The 26,743-nt window shown below is 44.3% G+C and overlaps 1 protein-coding gene across 4 annotated transcripts in view; it reads left to right on the forward strand.

The window, feature by feature from the left end:
• LOC138774209 (calpain-8-like) overlaps positions 1 to 25,809 on the forward strand; it is a 43,964-nt gene extending 18,155 nt beyond the window's left edge. For all 4 annotated transcript variants that reach the window (XM_069954897.1, XM_069954898.1, XM_069954896.1 and 1 more), the window contains 10 exons: positions 464 to 582; positions 6,979 to 7,112; positions 8,043 to 8,217; positions 10,286 to 10,354; positions 11,972 to 12,072; positions 15,347 to 15,421; positions 16,804 to 16,964; positions 17,049 to 17,197; positions 19,935 to 20,113; positions 25,675 to 25,809. In XM_069954897.1, the coding sequence (XP_069810998.1) occupies positions 464 to 582; positions 6,979 to 7,112; positions 8,043 to 8,217; positions 10,286 to 10,354; positions 11,972 to 12,072; positions 15,347 to 15,421; positions 16,804 to 16,964; positions 17,049 to 17,197; positions 19,935 to 20,113; positions 25,675 to 25,702 (1,190 nt within the window). In that variant the 3' untranslated portion in view covers positions 25,703 to 25,809. The remainder of the gene's footprint in view (positions 1 to 463; positions 583 to 6,978; positions 7,113 to 8,042; positions 8,218 to 10,285; positions 10,355 to 11,971; positions 12,073 to 15,346; positions 15,422 to 16,803; positions 16,965 to 17,048; positions 17,198 to 19,934; positions 20,114 to 25,674) is intronic.
• Positions 25,810 to 26,743: the final 934 nt, after the last annotated feature.

Consider the following 26,743-nt stretch of genomic DNA (forward strand, 5'->3'; position numbering starts at 1 on the left):
ATTTCAAGTTTATATTAGTTTTATTAGTACCATATTTGTGTAGATGAAGTATTGGGGTCTGCCAGTGCTCTTCAAGGTTTGCTTTCTTACAGTAAAGACAGTAAAGATATTGCTCTTGAATTATCATGAAGACAGTAATCCATACATACAGTACATGTCTAGTGTCAAATTACAGAAAATCATCCAGAATCACAAAAAAAGCAACAACAAAAAAGCACTGTTTTCTGTGTCTGGCACAACAATGGGTCCACAACGTCCAGCAGAAGACAATCCTACTTGAAGCCAATAACTTGCCACTACTTAGACTGGTGATGCCCCTCTTGACTCTTAACATATATGTGCCTTAAACCTTAAATATTAGTTGGCCTCATATCTACCAGGGTCACCCTTGTGTCCCATTGACTTTTGTTGATCTTAGTCAGGACAGGACAGGTAACCAGATTATTGACAATTTATTTTACAGGTGATTGTTGGCTGTTATCTGCAATTGCAGCCGTCACTGTGAATCCTGAAGTATTGAAAAACCTCATGCCGCCGGATCAAGGGTTCTCAAAAGACTATGCTGGAATTTTCCATTTCAGAGTAAGATCCAAATGATCATTTATTTTACTGGCTGATTTAGGGCATGTGAAGTCTTAGTACAAAAAATTGGACAAGATACTACAAACAATTACCCAATTACTCTGCCATTTTGAAAGCTGCCATAATTGCTAAAATTTAAACAACCAAAACCAAGAGTGGATTGATAACACAGAAAGGCTATGTTCACATACAGTTAAAATTTAGTGGATGGCCGTTATTTAACAGTAAATAACCCCACCCCAAATTACAACTAACACAACTACTACAGCTGGCTCTGGAAAATGTCAGTAAGGGGGATGTGTGACTATATGAATAAGTGCACTCACTATTGGCAATAAAAGGACATTTCGTGTACATTTATAGACTTTCATTAGAAAATTATATATTATGTCAGAAACCTAGCTCCCGCACCAATCAGTTTCTCAAGTGCGAGGCCTAGCAGCCAGTTACTACTCAGGGTCATGTTTGGTTGGGCAGCAGCCTGGCAGCCTATCAGGGACGCTGGAGCGCCCTTCCAATCTCGAGCGTTCCAGTGCTCGAGACTGACAGCTAGAGAGAAATTTTAAAAGGCAGCTTATTCCAGAACCTGTTGGTTATTATTTGTGCAATGCCTTTCATTGCCAGCATCCTCCAGAATATTGACTGTTTTCCTGACTACGGACCTGATCCTAATTTTATACTATACTACTATCTGTGATTGACCTCAGCTCTGTTAACTGGCATTGTCTATGTCAGTGCTTCCCAACCTTTTCCACCTCGGGGCACACCTTGGAAAAAAAAATTTCCTTGCGGCACTAAATAATGTTCTACAAAATAAGAAAACCGTCATACAGTGACTCACAGGTGACGTCTTATTTGATCTGAGGAGTCACTTTCCCTTTTCCTCTCCATCCGCCATGATGATTTCTTTCAGCTACTTTTCATCTCTTCAGAACCTGCGAGACAAACAATTTAGGCTCCGCACATTTCTAGCAACTTCCTTCCCTTTCTCCCTCCTGTCGGCTCCCAAAGTAACTGCGCTGTTTGGTGTTATGTGCAGTAAAGCGAGTAGGAATGTGGGATGCCCCCTGTATGTAGGATACCCTGCTGTGCCCCCATGAGCTAATAATGCCCCCAGAGGTGCCCCCATGAGCTAATAATGCCCCCAGAGTTGCCCTCATGAACTAATAATGCCCCCAGAGTTGCCCCCATGAACTAATAATGCCCCCAGAGGTGCCCCCATGAACTAATAATGCCCCCAGAGGTGCCCCCATGAACTAATAATGCCCCCAGAGGTGCCCCCATATACTAATAATGTCCCAGGGGTGGACTCCATATACTAATAATGCCCCCAGAGGTTCCCCCATGAGCTAATGCCCCCTGCTGTGCCCCCATGAACTAATAATGCCCCCAGAGGTGCCCCCATATACTAATAATGCCCCCAGAGGTGCCCCCATGAGCTAATAATGCCCCCAGAGGTGCCCCCATATACTAATAATGCCCCCAGAGGTGCCCCCATATACTAATAATGCCCCCTGCTGTGCCCCCATATACTGATAATGCCCCCAGAGGTGCCCCCATATACTAATAATGTCCCCAGAGGTGCCTCCATATACTAATAATGCCCCCAGAGGTGCCCCCATATATTAATAATGCCCCCGAGGTGCCCCCCATGAACTAATAATGCCCCCAGAGGTGCCCCCATATACTAATGCCCCCTGCTGTGCCCCCATATACTAATAATGCCCCCATATACTAATAATGCCCCCAGAGGTGCCCCCATATACTAATAATGCCCCCAGAGGTGCCCCCATATACTAATAATGCCCCCAGAGGTGCCCCCCATTAACTAATAATGCATCCTGCTCTGCCCCTTAAAAAAAAAAAACATCCTACTCACCTAATCGGCGCTGTGTAGCTGCAGGCAGCAGCTCTCCTCCTCCTCTTCGGGCTCCATCTTGCGAGCCGCGGGGTCGGGACGTCCGTCAGGCGTGATGACGTCACATCATCACGCCTGCCGGAGAGGTCACGTCCCGGCCTCCCATAGGCTGCTGGCATGAAGTGCCGGCGGCCTATGGGAGTGAATATAGGAGCAGGATGCCGACACTTCCTGCTCCTATATTCTGCTTACTTTAATGTTCCGCCCGCTCATAGTGCGGGCGGAACATGAAAGTGATCCGTGCATCCCGAGAAGCTGCGCGGCCGCAGCTTCTCGGGATGTTAAAGAGACAGCGCTTATTTCCCACCGGGATCCCGCGGCACCTCTGGCGGGTTCTCCCGGCACACCAGTGTGCCGCGGCACCCCGGTTGGGAAACGCTGGTTTATGTAACCGATGCTCTACTTGTTTTCACCTCCGGTGTAGCAGGCCAGGTTAACCCCTGTCTAGATTATTCCCAGGTATAGTTTGGCTTAGGCCACAGTATACCCCGGGGTATAAAATAGCCTAGTCCAAACTATACCCCACTGTGTAAAATTGCCTAGGCCAAACTATACTCATCCAGGCCATAACGTTATCACCTCACTAGTTTTCTCACCCCTGGCCCAGGCCACATTATATCCCAGGGGAAATATTTTCATACCCAGGGGTATAATCTAGCCCAGGCCACAGTGTACTCTAGGGGATAAACTCTATATTTGGGGGTGTAAAACAGTCTAGGCCAGATTATATCCCTCCAAGTTATCATGTCACTGTCACAGTATACCCCTGTGGATATATTCTATACCGGGGGATGTAAAATAGCTTAGGTCAGACCATATCCCTCCAGGTCATAATATTATTATTATAATAATAATATATAATTAACCCTTTGAGGACCAGGCCCAAAATGACCCAGTGGACCGCGCAAATTTTGATCTTAGTGTTTTCGTTTTTCCCTCCTCCCCTTCTGAGAGTTCTAGCACTTTCAGTTTTCTATCTATAACCCATGTAAGGTCTTGTTTTTTACAGGAATAGTTGTACTGTGTAATGGCGTCTTTCATTCTACCATAACATATATGATGGAATTCCAAAATTATTATTTATGAAGATATAAATAGGTGAAATCGTAAAAAGAAAGCAATATGGTAACGTTTGGGGGTTCCTGTGTCTACATAAGTATATGGTAAAAACGACATGATACTATTACTCTATAGGTCAGTCCGAACACAACCATATGCAGGTTTACACAGATTCTCTAATGTTATATATATTTTTTAAATGAAATACTTTTTTTTGGCAATTAATTATAAATAAAATGGGACTATTGTGATTGTTATAACAGTTTTATTTTTTCACCTACGGGGCTGTATGGGGTGTCATTTTTTCCGCCATGATCTCTAGTTTTTATTAATACCATATTTGTGAAGATCGGACGTTTTGATCACTTTTTATAAAAAAAATTTTAATGTATAATGTAACATAAAATCGGTAATCCGCGCACTTTTTTCCCTCTTTTCGTGTACGCCGTTTACCGTTCGCAATGACGCTTGTTATATTTTAATAGATTGGACAATTACGCACGCTACAGTATATTATATGTTTAGTTATTTATTTATTTTTATATGTTTTATTTATATAATGGGAAAGGGGTGATTTCAACTTTTATTGGGGGAGGGGTTTTGGGGTAGTGTGTTAGTGTTTTTAACTTTTTTTTTTTTTTACACATTTGAAGTCCCTTTGAGGGACTTTTACATCCAGTACTTTGATTTCTACACTGATGAATGCTATGCCATAGGCATAGCATTGATCAGTGTTATCGGCGATCTGCTCATTGAGCCTGCCTGTGCAGGCTTAGTGCAGCAGATCACCGATCGGACCGCACGGAGGCAGGTGAGAGACCTCCGGCGGCCCGTTTTACCGATCGGGACCCCCACAGTCACACTGCGGGGGTCCCGATCGGTAAGTGGCAGGGTACTCCCCCTGTCACTTACACTTAAACGCCGCGTTTAAGAAGTTAATGACACGCGGCAGCGCGATCGCTGCAGCGTTTCATTACCGGTGAGGTCCCGGCTACAGATTGCAGCCGGCTCCCACCTGCTATGAAGCACGCTCTGCTTAGGAGCACGCTTCATAGCGGGAGAAACACCCAGGGCGTACAGTTACGCCCTAGGTCGTCTGGGGACAGACTTCCATGGCGTAACTATACGCCCTGGGTCGTCTAAGGGTTAATCTTATCATGAGTGGTATAAAATGGCCTGGGGAGGGGGGGGGGGGGTATGAATTGGCCTAGACCAAAATATAACCCAGGGTATAATCTAGCCTAGGCCATTTTAACCCTGAGTATAGTCTGGACTGGGGGTATAGTCTGGCCTGTTATATCGGCTTACAACATAGTTACATAGAACGGTTTAAAAAAGACATATGTCCATCAAGTTCAACCAAGGAGGGGATGGATGAGGCAAAGGGGGACAGATAATGGGTAGATTCTATACATATGCAATTATGTTATTTTGGTTTAAGAACTTGTCTAGGCCGCTTTTGAAGCCCTCTACTGTTTTTGCTGTGACCAGATCTTGTGGTAGACTGTTCCACAGATTCATTGTTCTTATTGTAAAGAAGGTTTGTAGCCCCCAGAGATTAAACCTTTTTTTCTCCAGGCGGAAACAATGCCCCCTTGTCCTTTGAGAGGGAGTTTGACCTGGAACATCTTTTCCCCATATTTCTTGTAGGGGCCATTTATATATTTAAATAAATTAATCATATCTCCCCCTAAATGTCTCTTCTCCAGACTAAACAAATGTAATTCTTTTAATCTCTCCTCATAACTAAGATGCTCCATTCCCCTTATTAGTTTAGTTGCCGGCTTTGTACCCTCTCCAGCTCTAGGACATCCTTCGGGTTCCAAAACTGGACAGCATACTCCAGATGAGGCTGCAGCAAAGCTTTATAAAATGGTAATATTATATCTCTGTACCCACAATCTGCCCCCCCCCCCCCAAACAGCTTGTATCGTCAGATAGCTACTTTTAATCCAAGATCTGCCCTGGGGTCCGTTCTGCAGGTGATGCAGTTATTGTCCTAAAAACAACTTTTAAACTTGCAGCCCTGTGCCAAACTGGCGTGGCCTAGAGTGTCTGTGCATTAGGCTTGCACTGCCTCTTCGTCCCTCATCCCCACCCTCTTCGTGATTAGGAATGCTACAGGCAGGTTTTGTACTATTCATCACCTGTGTGAACACTGCATGTAGGCTGAATCTTTAAGGCATCTGTGCAGTGTTCAGACAAGTGAGGAATAGCAGAAATGCTGCCGGGGTGTTCCTAATGGTAAAGAGGGTGAGGAGGAGGGACGAAGAGGCGGTGCAAGGTTAGGTCATAGACACTCGAGACCACACCAATTTGACACAGGGCTGCAAGTTTAAAAGTTGTTTTTAGAAAAATAACTGCATCACCTGCTAAACAGACCACAGGACAGATCTTGGATTAAAAGCAGTTATCTGAATATAAAATCAGTTTTGGGAAGGAAGATTGTGGGTACAGAGTTGCTTTAATGCATGACAATATCCTGCTGGCCTTAGAAGCTGCTGACTGACACTGTGCGCTGTTCTGTAGTCTATTATCTACAAGTACACCCAGATCCTTCTCCATCAGTGACTCTCCCAGAGTAACTCCCCCTAGGACATATGATGCATGTGGGTTATAAGTACCCAGGTGCATAACTTTATATTTATTCACATTGAACGTCATTTTCCAAGTCGACGCCCAAACTCAATAGGGGAGATTTATCAAAGGGTGTAAAATTTAGACTGGTGCAAACTGCTCACAGCAACCATTTACAGCTCCTCTTTTATTTTACCAGAGCTGAAAGCTGAGCTGTGATTGGTTGCTGGGGTAGTTTGCACCAATCTAAATTTCACACCCTTTGATAAATCTCCCCTAATGTGTCTAAGTCATCCTGTAACATCTGCACATCCTCCATAGACTGTACTGTACTACAAAGCTTGGTGTCATCTGCAAAGATAGAAACATTGCTGTTAATTCCATCTTCAATATCATTAAGAAACAAGTTAAACAGAAGGGGGCCAGTACTGACCCTTGGGGTACACCACTTATAACCAAGGACCATTTAGAATAGCAATTATTGACCACCACTCTCTGTGTCATTAAGCCAGTTTTCAATCCAGTTACAGACTAAACTTGCTAAACCCATAGACCTTAATTCAAATGCTTTTGCAAAATCCAGGTATACTTTATACACACCCGCCTCCTTACCAGGCTCCTACTCACCTGTTATTGGAATTTACTTGGTTTACATTTTGTGGCTTATCTGTACCTGGCTGGCCTTGGTATGGGCTGTGTGACCATTCTGTACTCCTGATGGGCCCTGCACAGAGTAGGAAAGGTCATCCAGTTGGGAGCTGATGCCTAGGATTTAGTACAGGGCTCACTGTTCCCCTACTAGACATGACAAGTTTCTTTTAATATTTGCTTTCGGTTTTCAGCTTTGGCACCTTGGGCAGTGGCATGATGTTGTGATTGATGACAAGCTGCCATTCCTAAAAGGAGAATATATGTCCACACAGCCTCCCGGCGGGAATGAATTCTGGCCTTGTCTTTTGGAGAAAGCATATGCAAAGTAAGTATTCAGCTTCTTTAGGATGTTGATTAGAAGTAAATTGAGAAATGTCTCACTGACCATAAGCCTCCTTATGAGAGATACTTGGGGATATCATTGGTCATTTGGGGTTTTTTAAACTCAAGATTACATCCATGGATCCAATGTTGAAGCTGCGTGAGGCCAGGAATGTCCTATAATCCAGTATTCAGATTTTCATTGCAAATGTGTTTATTGTGGGGAGAACTTATGTTTTCTTGATTGATGCTCTTGGGGATTCCATTGTATGGACATTAGTGTGGAGCGAGCACTAAAATACTTGAGTGCTCTTAACTCGAGTCAAGGATTTTTCAATGCTCGAGTGCTCGACTTGCGTAACGAACTCCATTGAAATCAATGGAAGACTCAAGCATTTAACCAGGTACCCCCGTTTGGCAGAGCTGAGGATTGCCTGGTTAACTTGTTGCATTTTTTCGTTCAAATTTTTGTATAATTACTTAAAACATCCCTTCGAGGGTCAAAATATTCAAAAATTAGAATGAAAAAATGCAGTAAGTTACTGTGGAGGTCGGGAGACGTAAAATGACAGTCGCACAATTGTTCAGCTGTCAGTTATTGTAGATGTATGGCCACCACGAGGTGCTCAGTCGATGCTTCATCGAGCACTATGCTTGACCGCGCATGCTCGCTCAACACTAAAGGACATTGATTCAAAATTAGGCCTAAATCAGATGCCATGTTCAATAAAGTGCCCACAGATTGCTATAGTCCACTAAAGGGCACTCTATGTGCCACCATCTAGTGCTTTTCTGTCTTAGACGCAATGCTTATTGGAGAGAATTTGCCACAGATTTTTAGATTCAAGTTTTCACATCTATTGCAATGAAACCAATCCATAAAATGTAAAAGTAAATATCAATTCTTTATTTATTCATGTAATTTTTTTTTCAGATTACTGGGCTCATATGAAGCTTTAGATGGGGGACTTACTGGTGACGCTTTCATGAACCTGACTGGCGGGCTGCCAATGACATTTGAACTACAGAGCCCTGAGGCCCCTACCTACTGGAACATGATCAGCTCGGCAAGTGAGGACGCAGTGATGGCTTGTAGCATTTTCAGTAAGGTAATTAAAATATTTGGGACTAGTAAGGAAGATCACCAAGAATGGTCTCCAAATACAACTATAAAGATAGGGAGGGCGCCACCTAAATAGGGATAGTGCATGAAAATAGTACATCCAAAAAAGAAAAAGACAAGCACTAAAGTACAGCACACCTTGTAATCAACAAACATCAAAAAATCTTTAGTAGAGCACAGACAAACGTGTTAAAAACAGTTAAAAACAAAAACAACCATGTAGCGTCCATCACCCCAATACGGTGTGCTATCCTTCCCTGTCTTGGTGGCTACTAATGACCACCTAGGTCCCTAATAGGGGAGTAAAAAGATATATGGTTATAAGATCATATACAACCTGCAAAGCATAAATACACAGCAGAAAGAGAAGAACAACTGTCCCAATGTGTTATGTTGCTCAATGCAACTTCGTCATGAGAGCAAAAAAAGGTATGTTGTAGGTGTATTGTGCATCCCGCTCTTTGACTTACTCATTGCATTACAATCAGTGAGGCCCATACACCCACCACTACTACCTCCATCATCCATCCCATCTCCCTGTGACCACATTTTCCAAATACCTACTACTACTACTCTCCTCTTCTATCCCACCTCCCTGTGTACTGTTAATTCTCTTGATTGCTGCATTATTTGGTGCAAACCTTTTCAGTAAGTACTGGTAATTGTAAGTAAACTGTAACTTAGTGCTTGTCAGGTAGTCACCAGTATAATTCTTTTAGGAGCTTCTGGTAAATGATTTTTCTGTGAGCATTAGGGAGTCCCAATACACTGTGAGTGTCTGATATTCCCCAGTACACTGTCATTTTGGCTTGCAGAACATTTTCTGCAGAGAGGGTTTTAGCCATTCTTGTCTCTTCGGGTCCTTTTTCACACAAAGATTATCTGACAGATTTTTGAAGCCAAAGCCAGGAACAGACTATAAACAGGAAACAGGTCATAAAGGAAAGACTGAGATTTCTCCTTTTTTCCAATTTGTTCCTGGCTTTGGCTGCACAAATCTGTCAAATAATAGGTCAGGGATCTGTGTGTGTAAAAAGACCGAGTGTGGATGACAGCCCCTTCTACTTTTCATCTCCTGCACTCCCGAGGCGCCTTAGAGCCTCCACTTCCACTAAAGCCAGCCACTACATCCACTTCAACCAGGGCAGAATTCCTTCAGTCCTATGACCCCATATGGCCAATTCCCAAGGGCCCAAGGGTATAGTACTGAGTATAAGGTTAGTGAAAAGGCCCAGAATCAGAGACCCATCAAGCACTAATGCCATATTTGTCTACTGTTTAAAATTTTTATCATTCTTATCATTCTCTGCACTTTAAATTCTGACAAACACCATTGGGTTCAAAATACTCACTACACCCCTTGATAAATTCGTTTTTAAGAATAATTTGCAAAATGGGGTCATTTCTTGCAGTGGATTTTCTGCTGCGGATCCACAGCTGATTTGATCTAAATAACTGAACACAGCATCAAATCTGCATCATCAAATCTGCTGTGGATCTGCTGCGGATCTTCTGCAGATCCGGTGTGTGTGAAGGCACCCTATATATATATATATTTATATATATATATACATTCCTACTGCACATGCCCCTGCAGCAGCAACGTATACTGTATATACATTCCTGAAGTGAAGGGGCTGTAGATGGTCTGCCTGTCATTTACTCCTTAAATGCCGCGATCTATAGTGATCACAACGTTTACAGTAGTCAGTGACAGGACAAGCCCCTGTCACTGACTGATCGGGACCCCCGGATAGCTTGTTCCAGCGGGCGGGGGTAAATCTGCTCTCAGGCAGGCTCTATGCACAGATCGCCGATAACACTTATCTATGCTATGCTATGCTAATGATTTGGAAGGAGGCTATGCCCCTCCACCTCCCACCCAGTACAGGGAGCTCTAAAACCAAAGCAATGCTCTTCAACCAAGTTATAATTTTGAAAAAATGTGAGCTCTTCATGCAAAACGCTCTCAATCCAAGTTACTCTTAAACCAAGGTACCACTGTATTTTATGTAGGTGCTGTTATACCAATGTGTTTTGTCTATTCCCACCAGGACAAACGATTTAAGGAGAGGACAGGCCTCGGGCATGGTCATGCCTATTCCATAACAAACCACACAGAGGTAAATAATGAAGATATGGTAATATAGGCTATTGTAAAACATATGACGTGAGTCACGTGACATTTGAATCTGGGATCGACAGAGTATGACATAAAGGAACAAAACACTTAGGCCACAGCTTTTTTAAAATAACAGAACCAATTACAGTACTCAGGATCACTACCCTGTTGATCAGCTATTCAGTGTCCAGACTACACTCCCTTCCCTGTGTAGTGGTGATAAGGCATAATCCAATTCAAGTGAATGGCAGCTGAGCAGCAGTAACCAGGCCTGACCAGTACGCAGTGAATGGAGACAACTGATTCTGAACCATTCACTGTGTGGTGTGAGAGCTTAAAGGGGAACTGGTTAACAAAGATATGATCCTGTTTTATCCCCACCCATAATCTGAGCTTGTAATAAATTTCTACTACATGAATTGGTCCGTTTATCTGCAGCCCATCCTGACTCACGCCCTGAAGCTGCTGTAAATCCTCACTTCGTGGTTCACTCTGTCTCCACTATTCTGTCCCTCCCCTCCCTTCTGAGACAGAGGTCACTTTATCTCTGTCTCTTCTGTTGCCAGGCAACCTCTAACATCTTATCTGTAACCCCGACCACCACTGACATTACGCAACGATCACCTGGCCAAGGGCGAGGAAACAACTGCCTTCCCTGAGTAGTATAGGGGAAAGGAGACACTGTTGTTTCATCTCTCTTTCTGTCTAATATATCTGTGTAGATGGATAGAAAGATAGATAGATATGTAACAGAAAATCTAAGCAGCACTGCTCAAAAATATTTGGGTGCCAGTGGTCCTGGATCCTGACCACAGATCGTTCCCAAATAGCAATAGATAATCCACGGCACTCACGGGGTTAAACGGTGAAAAAAGTAAGTGTTTTATTGGAGCATTCCAAAACAAGACACGACGTTTCAGTAACCTCACGTTACCATCCTCAAGTGTCTTGAGGATGGTAACGTGAGGTTACCGAAACGTTGTGTCTTGTTTTGGAATGCTGCAATAAAACACTTACTTTTTTCACCGTTTAACCCCGTGAGTGCCGTGGATTATCTATTGCTAGATAGATAGAGTGATAGATAGATAGATAGATAGATAGATAGATAGATAGATAGATAGATAGATAGATAGATAGATAGATAGATAGATAGAAGCATATCAAGCCAGTGGTGGGCGGATACTACAAGACAGAGGCGGGTACCCAGTTGGCTCTGAGATGCAATGCATGCTGGGAGATGTAGTTTCTCAGGTGGTGCCATAATATAAAACTGGGATCACTTGTATCTGGGGTTAGGAGCAGCGTAGACAAGTGGGAAAGGTGTCACACAATCGGTGGGGATTGGTGATTGCACCTGTATACTTCTTGTGCATTAATTTTTTTTTTTAATGGGATCAGTGGAGTTCCCCTTTAACAGTTTTATATTTGGATAAAATTCAATAAACATTATATATGCACAGTATAGTAGTTATAATTGTGTAAAGGAAAGCAGAGGATTTGGAGCTCTGTAGTCAGAAAAGAAAGCTTTTTTTTTAACCTACAATGATCTATACAAAGTGTGATATTATCACAAAGTGAGGATGAGGAATATTACAGCCATGTTTCTGCCTTTTCATAGGTTCCTTATAAGGGTGGTAAGAGCGGAACTGTGAGACTCCTTCAAGTGAGAAATCCATGGGGAGATAAAGATGGAGAATGGATCAATGCCTGGAGTGACAGGTAACTTACCATAAGGGAACGCACTAACACAATTCAGTGGGATAGACTAGACATTTGCGGGATTTTTCAATAAACTACCATTGCACTAACCTCTGTGGGTGTTGTATGTTCTACATACACTTCTATTTTTTATTTAGAGGCTCAGTCACATGACTACTCTGACTGTGTTTTCTTTACTTCCTGTGATGTCACGTTCCCTTTCTGTTTCCTGTTCCTGCCAGTGAGTCATCAAGTGGGTGGGGTTATGCATCCACATTTATTTAGCCCCACCCCTGTAGGAGGAGCTTACATCTGAGCCCAGTTGAAACTGCAGCAGTAGTGGCAGCATGACATGGAGGAAACCAGGAGCTAATAACTATGTTGTGGGGGGCACAGGGGTTAGCCATGTTGTGGGGTGTACACAGGTTAGCCATGTTGTTTTGTAATGCTGGAGTCCTGGGATAACAGCTACATGTATGCCCCCCAATGTCTGCATGGATTTTATCACACTCTCCAAAACATTGTGAGCCCCATTGGGGGCAGGGACCAAGATGAGAGACTACAATCTCTGTACAGCATTGCAGATTGGAGCTATATACATAAAAGAACTATGGGGGTGATTTATTAAAACTTGTGCAGAGAAACAGGGAAACAGTCGCCCATAGCAACCAGTCAGATTCTAGAGACCTTTTTAAAAATAAAAGAAGCAAACTGATTGGTTGCTATGGGCAACTGCTCCTCTGCACAGGGTTCGATAAATCTCCCCCTAAATTATTATTATTATTATTATTATACCGTAAAGATCTACATTGTTAGGGCAGTATAATCTGAAGAGGAGAGATAACACTTCACCTCATGTCAGTCACCATTTTACCTATTGCTGAGGTAAACTTGCACCAGAATCCTGGCTCATAGAACCCCCCCCCACACACACACACACCTGTAAGATGGCTACTGTAGTGTATATGTAATTCAGGACGACTACAACTCCTAACATGTACATGTGTGCTGGTGTTTGTAGTCCTACAACCTATAAAAGATTCAGAAATCTAGTTTATTGGATAATATAAAAATTGGCAGATGCTGAGCCACCATGCTGTTCAAAGACACTTGTAGTAATACAGACATTCCCCTGCCTATGGGTAGAAGAGACAAAGCTAGATTCAGAGAGGAGGGGGTGGAGCTTTAGGCTTGCAGAGCTGTGATGTCACTGCTGACCCCTGTGACCTGGAAGTTCTCTATGTAAACGAACAAACACAAATCCAAAAAGCAGCAACAGAGGCTGACCAGGGACATAGAGGAGAAAAAAGGTTAGAGGAAACAACTAAGGGAAAGGGACAGATTACAAATTATTCCCATTTCCAATAAGAAAAAAAATGTTGGACAACCTCTTTAAAGGGGTAGTGCGGCGCTAAACAATTATTCACAAAATAACACACATTACAAAGTTATACAACTTTGTAATGTATGTTATGTATGTGAATGACCCCCTTCCCCGTGTTACCTCCCACCCACCCTAGACTCGGAAGTGTGGTGCATTATACTCACCGCATCTCGTGTCGACCCCCGTCTGTCATCTTGTGACAATGACGTGGTCTATGGGAGGCCGCCCGAACCGCTCCATCCGTCCCTCATGCCGGCCCCCCTCTGCCGCGTCATCAGCAGCTCAGCTGCGATTGGCTGAGCATAACTGTGGTGAGTATAATGCACCACACTTCTGGGTCTAGGGTGGGGGGGGGACGACGACACGGGGAAGGGGGCCATTCACATACATAACATACATTACAAAGTTGTATAACTTTGTAATGTGTGCTATTTTGTGAATAATTGTTTAGCGCGCACTACCCCTTTAAGGTTTATTAACCCCTTAACGACATCGGGCGTAAATTTACGCCCTGATGCCGGAAAGGGAGTTCAGAGCGGGGCCGCGCGGCGACCCCGCTCTGAACCGCGGCGGTCCCGGGTGCCGCGTGTAGCCCGGGACCGCAGGTATTAGCGGGCACAGTCCGATCGCCGTGCCCGCTAATACAGTAATCAGATGCAGCTGTCAAACATGACAGCTGCATCCGATTACCGGATCCAGCGTCTCCCTGGTGTCTAGTGGAGGAGATCGCTCCTCCGGGATGTTATCCCGGAGGAGCGATCTCCGTTTCTGAAGCCGGCCGGGGACGCGTGCAAGATGGCGCCGTCCCCGGCTCGGCACTCGTTTACTTCCGGCTGCAGCAGCCGAAAGCAAACGAGTGCCTATCTCATGGATCTCTGCAGCATAGATATGCTGCAGAGATCCATGAGATAGGCACTCGTTTGCTTTCGGCTGCTGCAGCCGGAAGTAAACGAGATCAAAGCACTTATACTAGAAGTCCCCTAAGGGGGCTTCTAGTATAAGTGTTAAAGTAAAAAAAAAAGTGTTGTTAACAGTAAAAAGCCCCCTCCCCTAATAAAAGTCTGAATCACCCCCCTTTTCCCAGGTTATAAGTAAAAGTAAATAAATAAATAAATAAATAAACATGTTTGCTATCGCCGCATGCGTAATCGCCCAAACTATTAATTAATCACATTCCTGATCTCGTACGGTAAACGACGTGAGCGCAAAAAAATCCCAAAGTGCAAAATTGCGCATTTTTGGTCGCATCAAATCCAGAAAAATTGTAATAAAAAGCGATCAAAAAGTCGTATATGCGCAATCAAGGTACCGATAGAAAGATCACATCATGGCGCAAAAAATGACACCTCACACAGCCCCATAGACCAAAGGATAAAAGCGTTATAAGCCTGGGAATGGAGCGATTTTAAGTGACGTATATTTGTTGACAATGGTTTAATTTTTTTACAGGCCATCCGATACAATATAAGTTATACATGTTACATATCGTTTTAATCGTAACGACTTGAGGAACATATATAACAAGTCAGTTTTACCCCAGGGTGAATGGCGTAAAAACACATTTCCCCCAAATAAACAAAATGCTTTTTTTTTTTCAATTTCACCACACTTTGAATTTTTTTCTGGTTTCGCAGTGTACTTTATGCAAAAATTCAGCATGTCATTGCAAAGTACAATTAGTGACGCAAAAAATAAGGGCTCATGTGGGTTTCTAGGTGGAAAAATGCAAGTGCTATGGCCTTTTAAGCACAAGGAGGAAAAAACTAAAACGCAAAAATCGAAATTGGCTCTGTCCTTAAAGGGTTAAGCTTGTAGTGTATAGCTGTGTGAATTTTTGCAAATAGTACAAACTGCAGGAGGACATCGTAGTAGGACTCAATTTGAGAAAGAATCCTCACTTTATGCTCTTAGATCCTTATTGTGGAATGAACTGGAAGAGGAGGACAGGGAAAGACTGCAGAAAATTGGTGATGATGGACAGTTCTGGTAGGTTTCATGATTTTCCTGTATATTATATTGGATTTTGCTCTGTTCTGACAATTTATCTAATTTATCCTTTTCTTCCTTCCTGTCGTCTTCAATTTTTGGAGAGGCTAAGCTGATCTGCAATACCACACATGACCTGTGGACAGGTGTGGCACTGTTTTGGGAAGAAGTTTTTCTTATCCGGCAAACCCCCATTAATTTGTACACACAGCAATTAAGATTCATAATAATTTGTGGTTTCCTTTTCTCAATTTTCAGTTTTGCCATATTAGCTGTCCTAGTTATATAACATCTCATATCAATAGCCATTGTCTCTCATTCCATTGTTGGCTTAAGGCCCCTTTAAAGTCACTTTATACTGAAGTTGAACTGATGGCAGTGCATGGGGGCCTCCCAAGTCTCCATCGACATCATTTGATGGAATTTTACTACGTGACTCCTTTCTTCTTAGAGAGATAAGCCGACATCAGAGCTGTATGGCTGCAGCATACCCCTCCCCTCCCTATAAGTAACACTTCCAGATGGATTTCCTGGTTGAGCTGTGTTATAGTGGATAGTGTTTATGAATTGAGGATGTGCTTATGGATCTGCTAGAGGGAGGACTGTGCAAAGCATTGCGGAAAAGCCCACCCAAGATCACCATAATGTATCTAAACTGTGGCAACGATTTTGAGAGTTAACCTAAAATACCAAAATGTTTGGATATTGGAATCGGAACTCTAGTTGGAATCTAGTTATAGCAAAGAGGAAAGAGCTGAACTGAACACAGTACACAAAAACTTATAAATGTCATCATCTTCAGGGCAACAGTGTTGGCACTGAAGATGGCAGATGGCAGGTTGGCCTTTCCAAGGACCCATGGTGAATTTTGTAGACATCCACACTTCCACACTTGTGAACCCATGACTATGATGGAAAGGGGGCTCAATGTGACTCTTTTACTTCCACCATCCACATACCTAATAAAAGCCATCTGGGTCACAGGTCCATGTGGCTGCCATAGGGAACGAGGTTCCAGAGAGCACTCTATGGCACTTGCCTGCATGGAGCCAAAAACCAATTGGATCAGGGATTTGGAGACAAGACTTCTATACTATGATGTACATCCTTTCAGGCATCTGAATAGCTACAGGCATGGGCAGCCAGAAGGGCCATTACTCATAGGTCATCAGTACAAGTGGTCGACATCCTGCGAAATACTTAAAGCCCCCATTTTACTAATAGAAACATTGAACCATTTACACAATATAATGCTGGGCCCCAATCATAAGGTGGTCCTATAAACAATAATGTGTAATTTTCAAATATGAATACTTCAGCACGTTTGGGACTAGAGAGTTGTTGTACTATTAGAAGTTTAATTATACTTTGTATTTTCCCAGGATTTGCTGGGAGGATTTCATGAGAGAATTTTCCAACATCACTATCTGCAATCAGGTTCCTGATTTTTTAGATTGGAGAGATCAAAACAAGAAATGGCAGAGAATTATGGTCCCCGGTGAATGGACCACATACAACATTGCTTGGGATTTTTCCGTTGAAGGTAATTCTGTCAAGACTCGGGATCCTCTTTGCTATCCTCTATACTATATATAAAGACATAAACCAAATATTACTCTCTCTTTAGATATTATTGTGAAGAATCCCCAGTACGATATAACAGTGACTGAATCTGGAGACGAGGGCAGAACAAACGTGGTTATATCCCTTATGCAAAGCAGCAGGAACCGGCAGAAATTTGGTCACTGGCTGCCGATTAGCTTTGTGCTGTATGAGGTAGGTGGAGCCCACTGGACAATTGAGAGGATGGGTGTGTGGATAAGAACGATGATAAGTTATGAATGGGACAGGGATGACAGGAGATTCATAATGCTGATTCTATAGTTTAATAATTGTCGCAGCAGTCAGCCACAGAATACAATGTATCCCGGTATTTAGTTATATTGATTATGTTGATTGCGTTCATTGCGTGCGGCTTGCATTTAATACCCAGAGGGATGCTGGGATTTGTTTCTCACTTAGCATGGCTGAATTGCTTCTTTAATACCCACATTTATGGGAGGTACACTGTCTCATATTCACATATACAGCAACAGACACACATCCCATACATACAGTACATAGAAGGCCCCATACAACGGTACAGTTATAGGGCTGCCACGGTAGTAGCTGCACCTGGACCTTGCAGCAAATTTTGCATTGTAGGTAGGTAGGTAGCCCCCCTCCCCCTTATTAACTGGGCTTTTAAGTACCATCACATTTGCAAGGTACTGTATGCAAGCCCCCACCCCCATTTCAGCTAGGTAGGTAGACTGCCCCCATAATAGCTAGGTAGGTTGAGCCCCCATATTAGGTAGGCTCTCATTAGCTTGTAATAAGATGGAAGCTCCATATAAGTCGGGTAGATGGGCCCTTTATATAAGCTAGGTAGGTATCCTCAAGTTAGCTAGGTAGATGGGCAGAAGCTCCTCTCTCCTAAAGCAGTGTATGGATTCACAGAACTCCATAGAGTGATGACTAGCAGTGGGCACAGTGCTCAGCTGATCAATTGGTAGGGTCTCCACATCCATGCACCCCTGCAGATCAAATCTTTGCTATGATATTTAAGATGTTATTTAGGCTATGTTCACACTACGTAAAACTACGGCCGTAGTTCTCGCCGCAGAAGTACGGCCATAGTTTTGCGGTGTGTGACATAGCTTGATGTTGAATGGGATCCCGGCCGGAGCGTACACACATCATATGCGCTGCGGCCGGGATCCCATGCGGCGCCGGAAAAAACTGACAGGTCAGTTTTCTGCGGCCAGAATTCACTGAATTATCCTATTGTAAAAGAATAATAGCTTTCTTAGACCGAAAATTTGCTTTATTAATTAAATATTACGTATTACATGGAGCTGTATTAATGCTGGGGATCGCTAATGCCGATAATACAGCTTAAGGTAATACTTTAGATTTAATTAAAACAGCAAATGTTTCTTCTAGTTATGCTATTTTTTGATCACAATAGCAACATTAGAAGAAACATTGTTTTATATGTCCGCCCAGCTGATTGGCTGGGTGGACATATAAGGAGCCGGAGCCGACACACTGAACTCATTGTGCCGGGCTCTGGCAAAGATAGAAGACCTCGGAGGGCGAGTATAAAGCTCTCCCCCTTCACCTGCACGGCACCCATCCCAGCAAGGAAGGAGGGTAACTTAACCCCTTATTTGCTGGTATGGGTGCAGTCTGACATCAGATTGTTCAGTATGGCACCCAAAGGGTTAAGGGGGATGCAATGCATCCTCCTTTAATCCCTTGGGTGCCACACTGTAGTCAGCAATCTTTAAAGATGCTGCATACTGTAAGGGCAACAACACCGCTCACAATGATGGGTGTTGTGCTCCTGTTTGCGTGTTTTTTTGTGTATTTCTCCCTTTTTGTTTTTCAGATATCGGTATTCTGTGGATTATGGCAGATTCGGTGGACTACGTTGATGACCAGTGGTTGTTGGGATTTTTTTTTATAAAATGGTCAACAAGGGGTGTCTACTGTAAATAAATATATACTGTATATATATATATATATATATATATATATATATTTATAATTTACTTTTTAATTAACAGTATTTTAACAGATTTTACCCATTCGTATAGCAGGTTGATGTAAATACTGTATATCATTATAGAGTGGGATTATGATGATGTTTATTATTAATATGTTGCATGATTATTATATTATACAGTGATGCCTTGGATTACAAGCATAATTCATTCCGGGACCGTGTTTGTAATCCAAATCCACTCTTAAACCAAAGCAAATTTTCCCATAAGTAATCATTGAAATGTAGACAATTGGTTCCACACCCCAAAAAAACAATGAGAAACAGCTAAATATGTCATATTATAAGTTACTGTAGAGTATAGCAATCAGCATGTGGAGTATAATGAATAGTAAGTGCAAAACCCTGAAAATACAGCAGCAATTTGTAGATACAGGAAGAAGCTGTAGATACCCATAATGCAGTAGCGTAGTACAACAGGCTAGAATAGAGAAGCAGGGCGGCTGTCAGAGGTCTATGTGGTCACATGACAGCAATGCAGAAGGGGTGTGTGTTCAGCCTGGACCAATTAGGAAGTCACAGAGATGTGCAGGAGGACAGTGAATTCCTGGGTCAGAGTATAGTGCTGTAGACCACACTATGCAGACCATGCCCCTCCCCCGCTTCCCCTTCAACCCAGTACAGGGAACTCTTAAACCAAAGCAATGCTCTTAAACCAAGTTACAATTTTGAAAAACTGTGAGCTCTTCTTGCAAAACGCTCTTAATCCAAGTTACTCTTAAACCAAGGTATCACTGTATTATTATATTTAAGGTCATGACATATACACATTGGAAAAAGAAATGGAGTTGTTATTATTATCTCCAGTATTATACCACATATTGTATCTCTGCTGATCTTTTTATTCTTATGCTCTTTATATGATATTATAGCGATGCTGACTTCCATTCTCTTTATATCTTACAGCTCCCAGACACTTCAACATATATTTCAAAACCACCGTCTGAATATACATTGGACATCACCGAGAAATATAACCTGCCACCAGGGAGATACGGCATTGTTCCTTTCACCGAGCAGGAAGAGCACGAGTCTTCCTTCCTCCTACAGGTTTTCCTTAAGAGTTTTCCAGAAGACTCTGCACAGTGAGTAAAATCCACAGCAAATCTGCTTCAAAATCTGTATGATACTCATGTGGATTCTGATACGAATTATGGGTAAACTGCTCCTAAGGTCATTCAGTGTTTGAGTAAAATGATCCCAAATCTCCTGTCATTTGGCAGGGAGTCCCCCATTGCTTCATGACATCTACAGACAAAGTCACTGAACCCTTTAACCACTTCCTGTTTTGTGATGTCCAGTTACCCCAAACGTCAGGAGATAACTGTGATCCCATATCTGGTGTCCAATTGGCCCCACCTGTGTGAAGACCTCCTGGTCAGGTCAGCCATGTTTATGTTCCTCTTATACCCTGCCATAGACTAGAGACCAGATGTAACAGCGAAATGTGACACCAGTAGATAGAGGAGACAATAGCAGCTCCCTGTGGAATAACCTCTTCTAAGGTTGCAGAGTGCACTCAAGTAGTGTTCTACATTAATCTCAAAGGGACAGAGGCTATCGTCCTCTATGTCAGTGTTTCTCAACCTTTTCAAGCCAAGTACCCCTATGCGACAAGATGCTCCAGCCAAGTACCCCGAAGGATGCCATCCATTAATAACATTGCCTCAGGGTAGATTTAGGGTATGTTTCGCAGCAAAATCGACTGCAATACTCTGTACTGTTATGGCCTATGGCTCTGTATTCTCACAGAGGATTTTCATTCTGCTGCGAGAATGTAGCCGCTGCCTATTTACCTAATTAGCTGTAAGATCATACTTACCTGCCTGTACTTCCACCTGCTTCTCTGGCTCCTGGCTCACTGACAGCCTGCTCATCCAATCAGTGGTTACGGTGGGACTGTGCACCAATTGGCTGAGCAGGCCGTCAGTAAACCGGGTGCAAGAGAAGCAGATGGGATATATCCCACAGAGCTGGATATGTCCCTCTGCAGCCAGATACCTCCCCCATGTAGTCAAGAGGCCTCCTATGTAGCCAGATATCTCCCCTATGTAGCCAGATACCTTCTACCCATGTAGCCAGATACCTCCTCCCCATGTAGTCAAAATACCTTCTTATATGTAGCAAGATATCTCCCCATGTAGTCAGATACCTCCTTCTATGTAGCCAGATACCTCCCCCCCCAATGTAGCCAGATACCTCTCCCCAATGTAGCCAGATACCTCCCCCAATGTAGCCAGATACCTCCATCTATGAAGCCAGATTCCTCCCCCATGTGGCCAGATACTTCCCCCTATGAAGCCAGATACCTCCCCCATATAGTCAGATACCATCCCATGTAGTTAGATACCTCCCCATGTAGTTAGATACCTCCCCATGTAGTCAGATACCTCCCCATGTAGTCAGATACCTCCCCCTATGAAGCCAGATACTTCCCCCTCTGAAGCCAGATACCTCCCCATGTAGCCAGATACCTCCCCCCATGTAGCCAGATACCTCCCCCATGTAGCCAGATACCTCCCCCTTGTAGCCAGATACCTCCCCCTATGAAGCCAGATACCTCCCCCTATGAAGCCAGATACCTCCCCCTATGAAGCCAGATACCTCCCCCATGTAGCCATATACCTACCCCCCTTGCAGCCAGACATCTCCCCATGTAGGTAAGATACCTCCTTCTATAGCCAGATATCTCCCCATGTAGCCAGATATCACTTTTCCTTTTCTTCTCCATCTGGCCCAGACCAGCTACAGCTACAATTTATCAGCTACAATTTATCTCTTGCTACAATATCAGCTACAATTTATCTCTTGCCAGAGAACCTGCCAAACATCTTTGGCGCCACTGTTTTCCTTTAACTTCCCTCCCTTTTTCCTACCTATAGGCTCCCATACAGTAATAATTCTGCTGTTTGGTGTCATGCGCTGTAAAGTGAGTAGGTGTGTGGGTTGTCCCTGTATTTAGGATCCCTCATTAAAAAAAAATATCCCCTTCTATGACCCTCCATATAGTAATAATGCCCCCTGCCCTAGGGCTGGGCGATATGGGCCAAAATCAATATCGCGATTAATCGCACATGTAGCCGCGGTAACGATAACTGAACGATAATGATGACACGCCCCTTTTTGCAAACCACACCCACTTGCTATGAAAAACTGTCAATATCAAAAAAGTAAAAAACTCACTGAGCATGACTATACAGGGGTGGCGGACAGGGGTGTATAACTATACAGGGGTGGCGGACAGGGGTGTATAACTATACAGGGGTGGCGGACAGGGGTGTATAACTATACAGGGGTGGCGGACAGGGGTGTATAACTATACAGGGGTGGCGGACAGGGGTGTATAACTATACGGGGGGGGTGGACAGGGGTGTATGACTATACAGGCGGGGGGTGGACAGGGGTGTATGACTATACAGGAGGGATAGGGGTATATGACTATACAGGGGGGATAGGGGTGTATGACTATACAGTGGGGGGGGGGGATGGGGGTGTATGACTATACAGGGGGGGTAGGGGTGTATGACTATACAGGGGGGACGGACAGGGGTGTATGACTATACAGGGGGGATAGGGATGTATGACTATACTGGCGGGGTGGGCGGACAGGGGTGTATGACTATACAGGCGGGGTGGGCGGGCAGGGGTGTATGACTATACAGGGGGGACGGACAGGGGTGTATGACTATACAGGGGGGGGGGACAGGGGTGTATGACTATACAGGGGGGGGACAGGGGTGTATGACTATACAGGGGGGGGGACAGGGGTGTATGACTATACAGGGGGGGGGGGCAGACAGGGGTATATGACTATACAAGGCGGCGGATAGGGGTGTATTACTATACAGGGAAATGTAGTTCCCTTAGTAACAGTACAGGGCTGTAGCATAGGAGGAATGAATGGGCTGCAGCAGGATGTCTCCTATAACTTATCCTGCCTGCTGCAGCCCATTCATTCCTCCTATGCTACACTCCTGTACTGTTACTTAGGGAAGTACAGGACAGCCGCCCCAAAATGCTGCTCCTCCAGCTCTGACACGCCGGCGTCCCTGCACACACAGGAAACATGGGCAGTGTTCGCCGGCCGGGTGTGTGGGGGAGGAGCCTCGGAGGGGAGAGGTGGGGGGCATCGGACGGGACTGGACCGCTGGGGGTGGGGTGGTATCGGACAGGTGAGGAGCCTCAGACGGGACCGGACGGGTAAGGAGGGCGGGCGCTTGGACGGGACTTGCGGGGGGCGGGGCCTTCTTACACTGCTGCTCCTCCACCACCTCCCGCTCTGATATTAGCGCCCCTGCACATAATGTACAGCGCTAATGCCAGGCGGCGTGCGTGTGTGCGGGGGGGCGCTCTCACAGGATGGGCGCAGTGAGGGGGCACTCTGACAGGGAGATAGAAAAGCAAAAATACCGCAGATACCGTCCTGGCTAAGTTGAGGTCGGTTAACCGACGCCAGTGACGGTATCGGTATTTTTGCGGTATACCGCCCAGCCCTACCCTGCCCCCATAGTAATGCCCACCATTTCACTCCCTCCCCACCTGCCCCAACACACACAAAAAATATTCATACTCACATAATCCGGGCATGGAGAGGGTCTTCCTCTATTCTCCAGTCTCTGAGCCACAAGGAGATCAAGGGGAGAGTAAGGTCTGAGGGGGAAAAGAAGGGGAGAGGAAGAGAGAGGAGGTGAAGGGGAGAGGAAGAGAGAGGAGATGAAGTGGAAGAGGAAGAGAGAGGAGATGAAGTGGAAGAGGAAGAGAGAGGAGGTGAAGGGGGAGAGAAAGAGAGAGGAGGTGAAGGGGGAGAGAAAGAGAGAAGAGGAAGGGGGAGAGAAAAACAGAGGAGGTGAAGGAGGAGAGGAAGGGAGAGGAGGTGAAGGGGAGAGGAAGAAAAAAGAGGTGAAGGAGGAGAGGAAGAGAGAGGAGGTGAAGGGGGGAAAGAGGAGGTGAAGGAGAGAAGAGATGTTGGGGGTGAGAGGAGGTAGTGGGGCAGAGAGGAGATGATGGGATGAGAGGAAGTGATAATGGGGGTGAGAGGAGGTGATTGGGGGCAGAGAGGAGATGATGGGGGGGTGAGAGGAGGAGGTGATGGGCGTGAGAGGAGTTGGTGATGGGTGTGAGAGGAGGTGATGGGGCAGAGAGGAGATGATGATGGGGGCAGAGAGGAGATGATGGGGGTGAGAGGAGGTGATGGGGCAGAGAGGAGATGATGATGGGGCAGAGAGGAGATGATGGGGGTGAGAGGAGGTGATGATGGGGCGAGATGATGAGGGGTGAGAAGAGATGATGGGGGTGAGAGGAGGTGATGATGGGGCAGATAGGAGGTGATGGGGCAGAGAGGAGATGATGGGGTGAGAGGAGATGATGGGGTGAGAGGAGGTGATGGGGTGAGAGGAGATGATGGGGATGAGAGGAGGTGATGGGGTGAAAGGAGGTGATGGGGGTGAGAGGAGGAGATGATGGGGGTGAGAGAGGAGATGATGGGGGTGAGAGGAGGAGATGATGGGGGATGAGAGGAGGAGATGATGGGGGAAGAGAGGAGGAGATGATTGGGCGGGGAGAGGAGGAGATGATGGGTTAGAGAGGAGATGATGGGCTGAGAGGAGGTTATGGGGGTGAGAGGAGGTTATGGGGTGAAAGGAGGTGATGGGGTGAGAGGAAGAGATGATGGGGGTGAGAGGAGGAGATGATGGGTGATGAGAGGAGGAGATGATGGGGGGTGAGAGGAGGAGATGATGGGGGTGAGAGGAGGAGATGATGGGGGGTGAGAGGAGGTGATGATGGGGGTGGATTTAGAATCAGGGATATAATCAGGGCGGTAGGATCCTATTCCCACATGAGAGGGGTCTGGCCAGCTGCCAGCTGGGTTCTGACAGAAGTTGAATGTGGACCGGAAGATGGGACAACCCCGGCGTCCACCGGCTGCCGCTGCTGCTTCAACCTGGTGGCCCTGGGGCTGCCCCATCTTCCGGTCCACATTCCACTACTGTCAGAGCCCGGGGCGGGGTAGCCCCGCGCCACGACTCATTGCCGGTGACTGGTGTTGGGACATTGCTGGGTGATAGAAGTGTCCCGGCATCTAAAACCAACGTTTATTTATTTTTCCCCACCTCCCGTGTACCCCCTCAACCGCAGGTTGCGAAACACTGCTCTATGTCCATGAATCTTGCTTTAAAGCATGTCACTAAATGCTGTTAAAAACTGCACAGGCAAGGTGGCAGCCCCCATAACGATGTACAAAAAATAAAAAAAAATTACAGTTAGAAAATAATTGGCCTAAAGAACAATTGTTAGTATTTGACTCTAATCAGTAAAAGAAAATCTAGGTGACACATTCCCTTTAACAGGTAATTAGAATATGGTGCTGGAAATTATTAAAGTATGTTTTTGGAAAAAAGCAAAACATATGAAACGTTTAAGACATATGTAAGGAGACATTGCATTAAATGTTATTATGTTGTATTTGTACTTTATTAGCAAAATATTTAAAATAGTCATACCCTGTTTAGTGTCTACTAGGTAAACTTTATATTTCAGGGTCTCTTCTTTCTATCTAAAAAAAACAAACAAAAAAAAAAAAACATATAAAGAAGATTCTTTTTATAGATGTATGGTTATTAATATTAATAAATTTTTCTTTTCCCAGAATGGATGCCAATAATGGTGCAGACTAAATTACTGGAGGATTCTGTAAATCTCTGCGTATATTAAGGACGTATGAATAAGATTTGGTCCTTTGGTCCTCACTGTTCTGGATACTATTAAAGCTTTCAATAAGAGACTTTGTTCTGGCCTGTCTTTTAAACTATATTTTATATATCCATATAATAATCATTTCTTGGTCTTCTCCTTGCAGAGACTGATTTGTGTTACATAAGATACGGTGTATATGCAGGATTTTTTGAGGGTAGGGGAGGAGGTGGGTTTAACATATACATACAGTATATATGTTACAACCACATAGTAACTAAATAACATACCATACTAAATAATACCACCACATCAGGATTATATATAATCACTGCAGTGACTTAGACTACCACCATACTAATAAATAATACCTCGACACGAGGACCATATATTATTACTGCAGTGTCTATATAATACCGCCATACTAATAATAAATAATACCTCCACTTCAGGATCATAATGGCTCATATTGTAAGTCTATGGAGCCCGACTCTTTTTTCTTACACAGAGCAGGGAGAAGACATTCTGTAGCGTGGTCCTCTCCCTACTAGTTCTTCCAATCACTACGTGTCTGAACACTCAGACCCGGACGAATCAAAACTTTTGACATTTCTCTATGACATATCAAAAGGTAAAGAATCCAACAGCACAATGGAACCAGGGCCAATACGTCGCAATAGTGGTGGGGATGCACACTGGAAGGTCAGCTGTCCCAATACTCACCAGAAGATATCACAGTAGAGAGGAGTCAAACAGCATCAGATAAATTTCAAAGTTTATTCCATCACCTAGCAAACAGCAACGTTTAGACCCATTGTGACTTTGTCCCTCTACTGTGATGTCTCTATGTCATATCAAAAGTTTTTACAAATGAAAGTTCATCACCCTTGTCTCTGCACACCATGGTTTTGTCTAAACTGCATTAACAGGAGATTATTTTATCACATTTTTCCTAATTTCCTAATTTTTTCCTAATATTTTTATTTCTTTTAAACTTTTCTCCAGCATACCAACCTGACTAACTG

The sequence above is a fragment of the Dendropsophus ebraccatus genome, chromosome 15, assembly GCF_027789765.1.
Source record: "Dendropsophus ebraccatus isolate aDenEbr1 chromosome 15, aDenEbr1.pat, whole genome shotgun sequence".
Classification (NCBI taxonomy): Eukaryota; Metazoa; Chordata; class Amphibia; order Anura; family Hylidae; genus Dendropsophus; species Dendropsophus ebraccatus.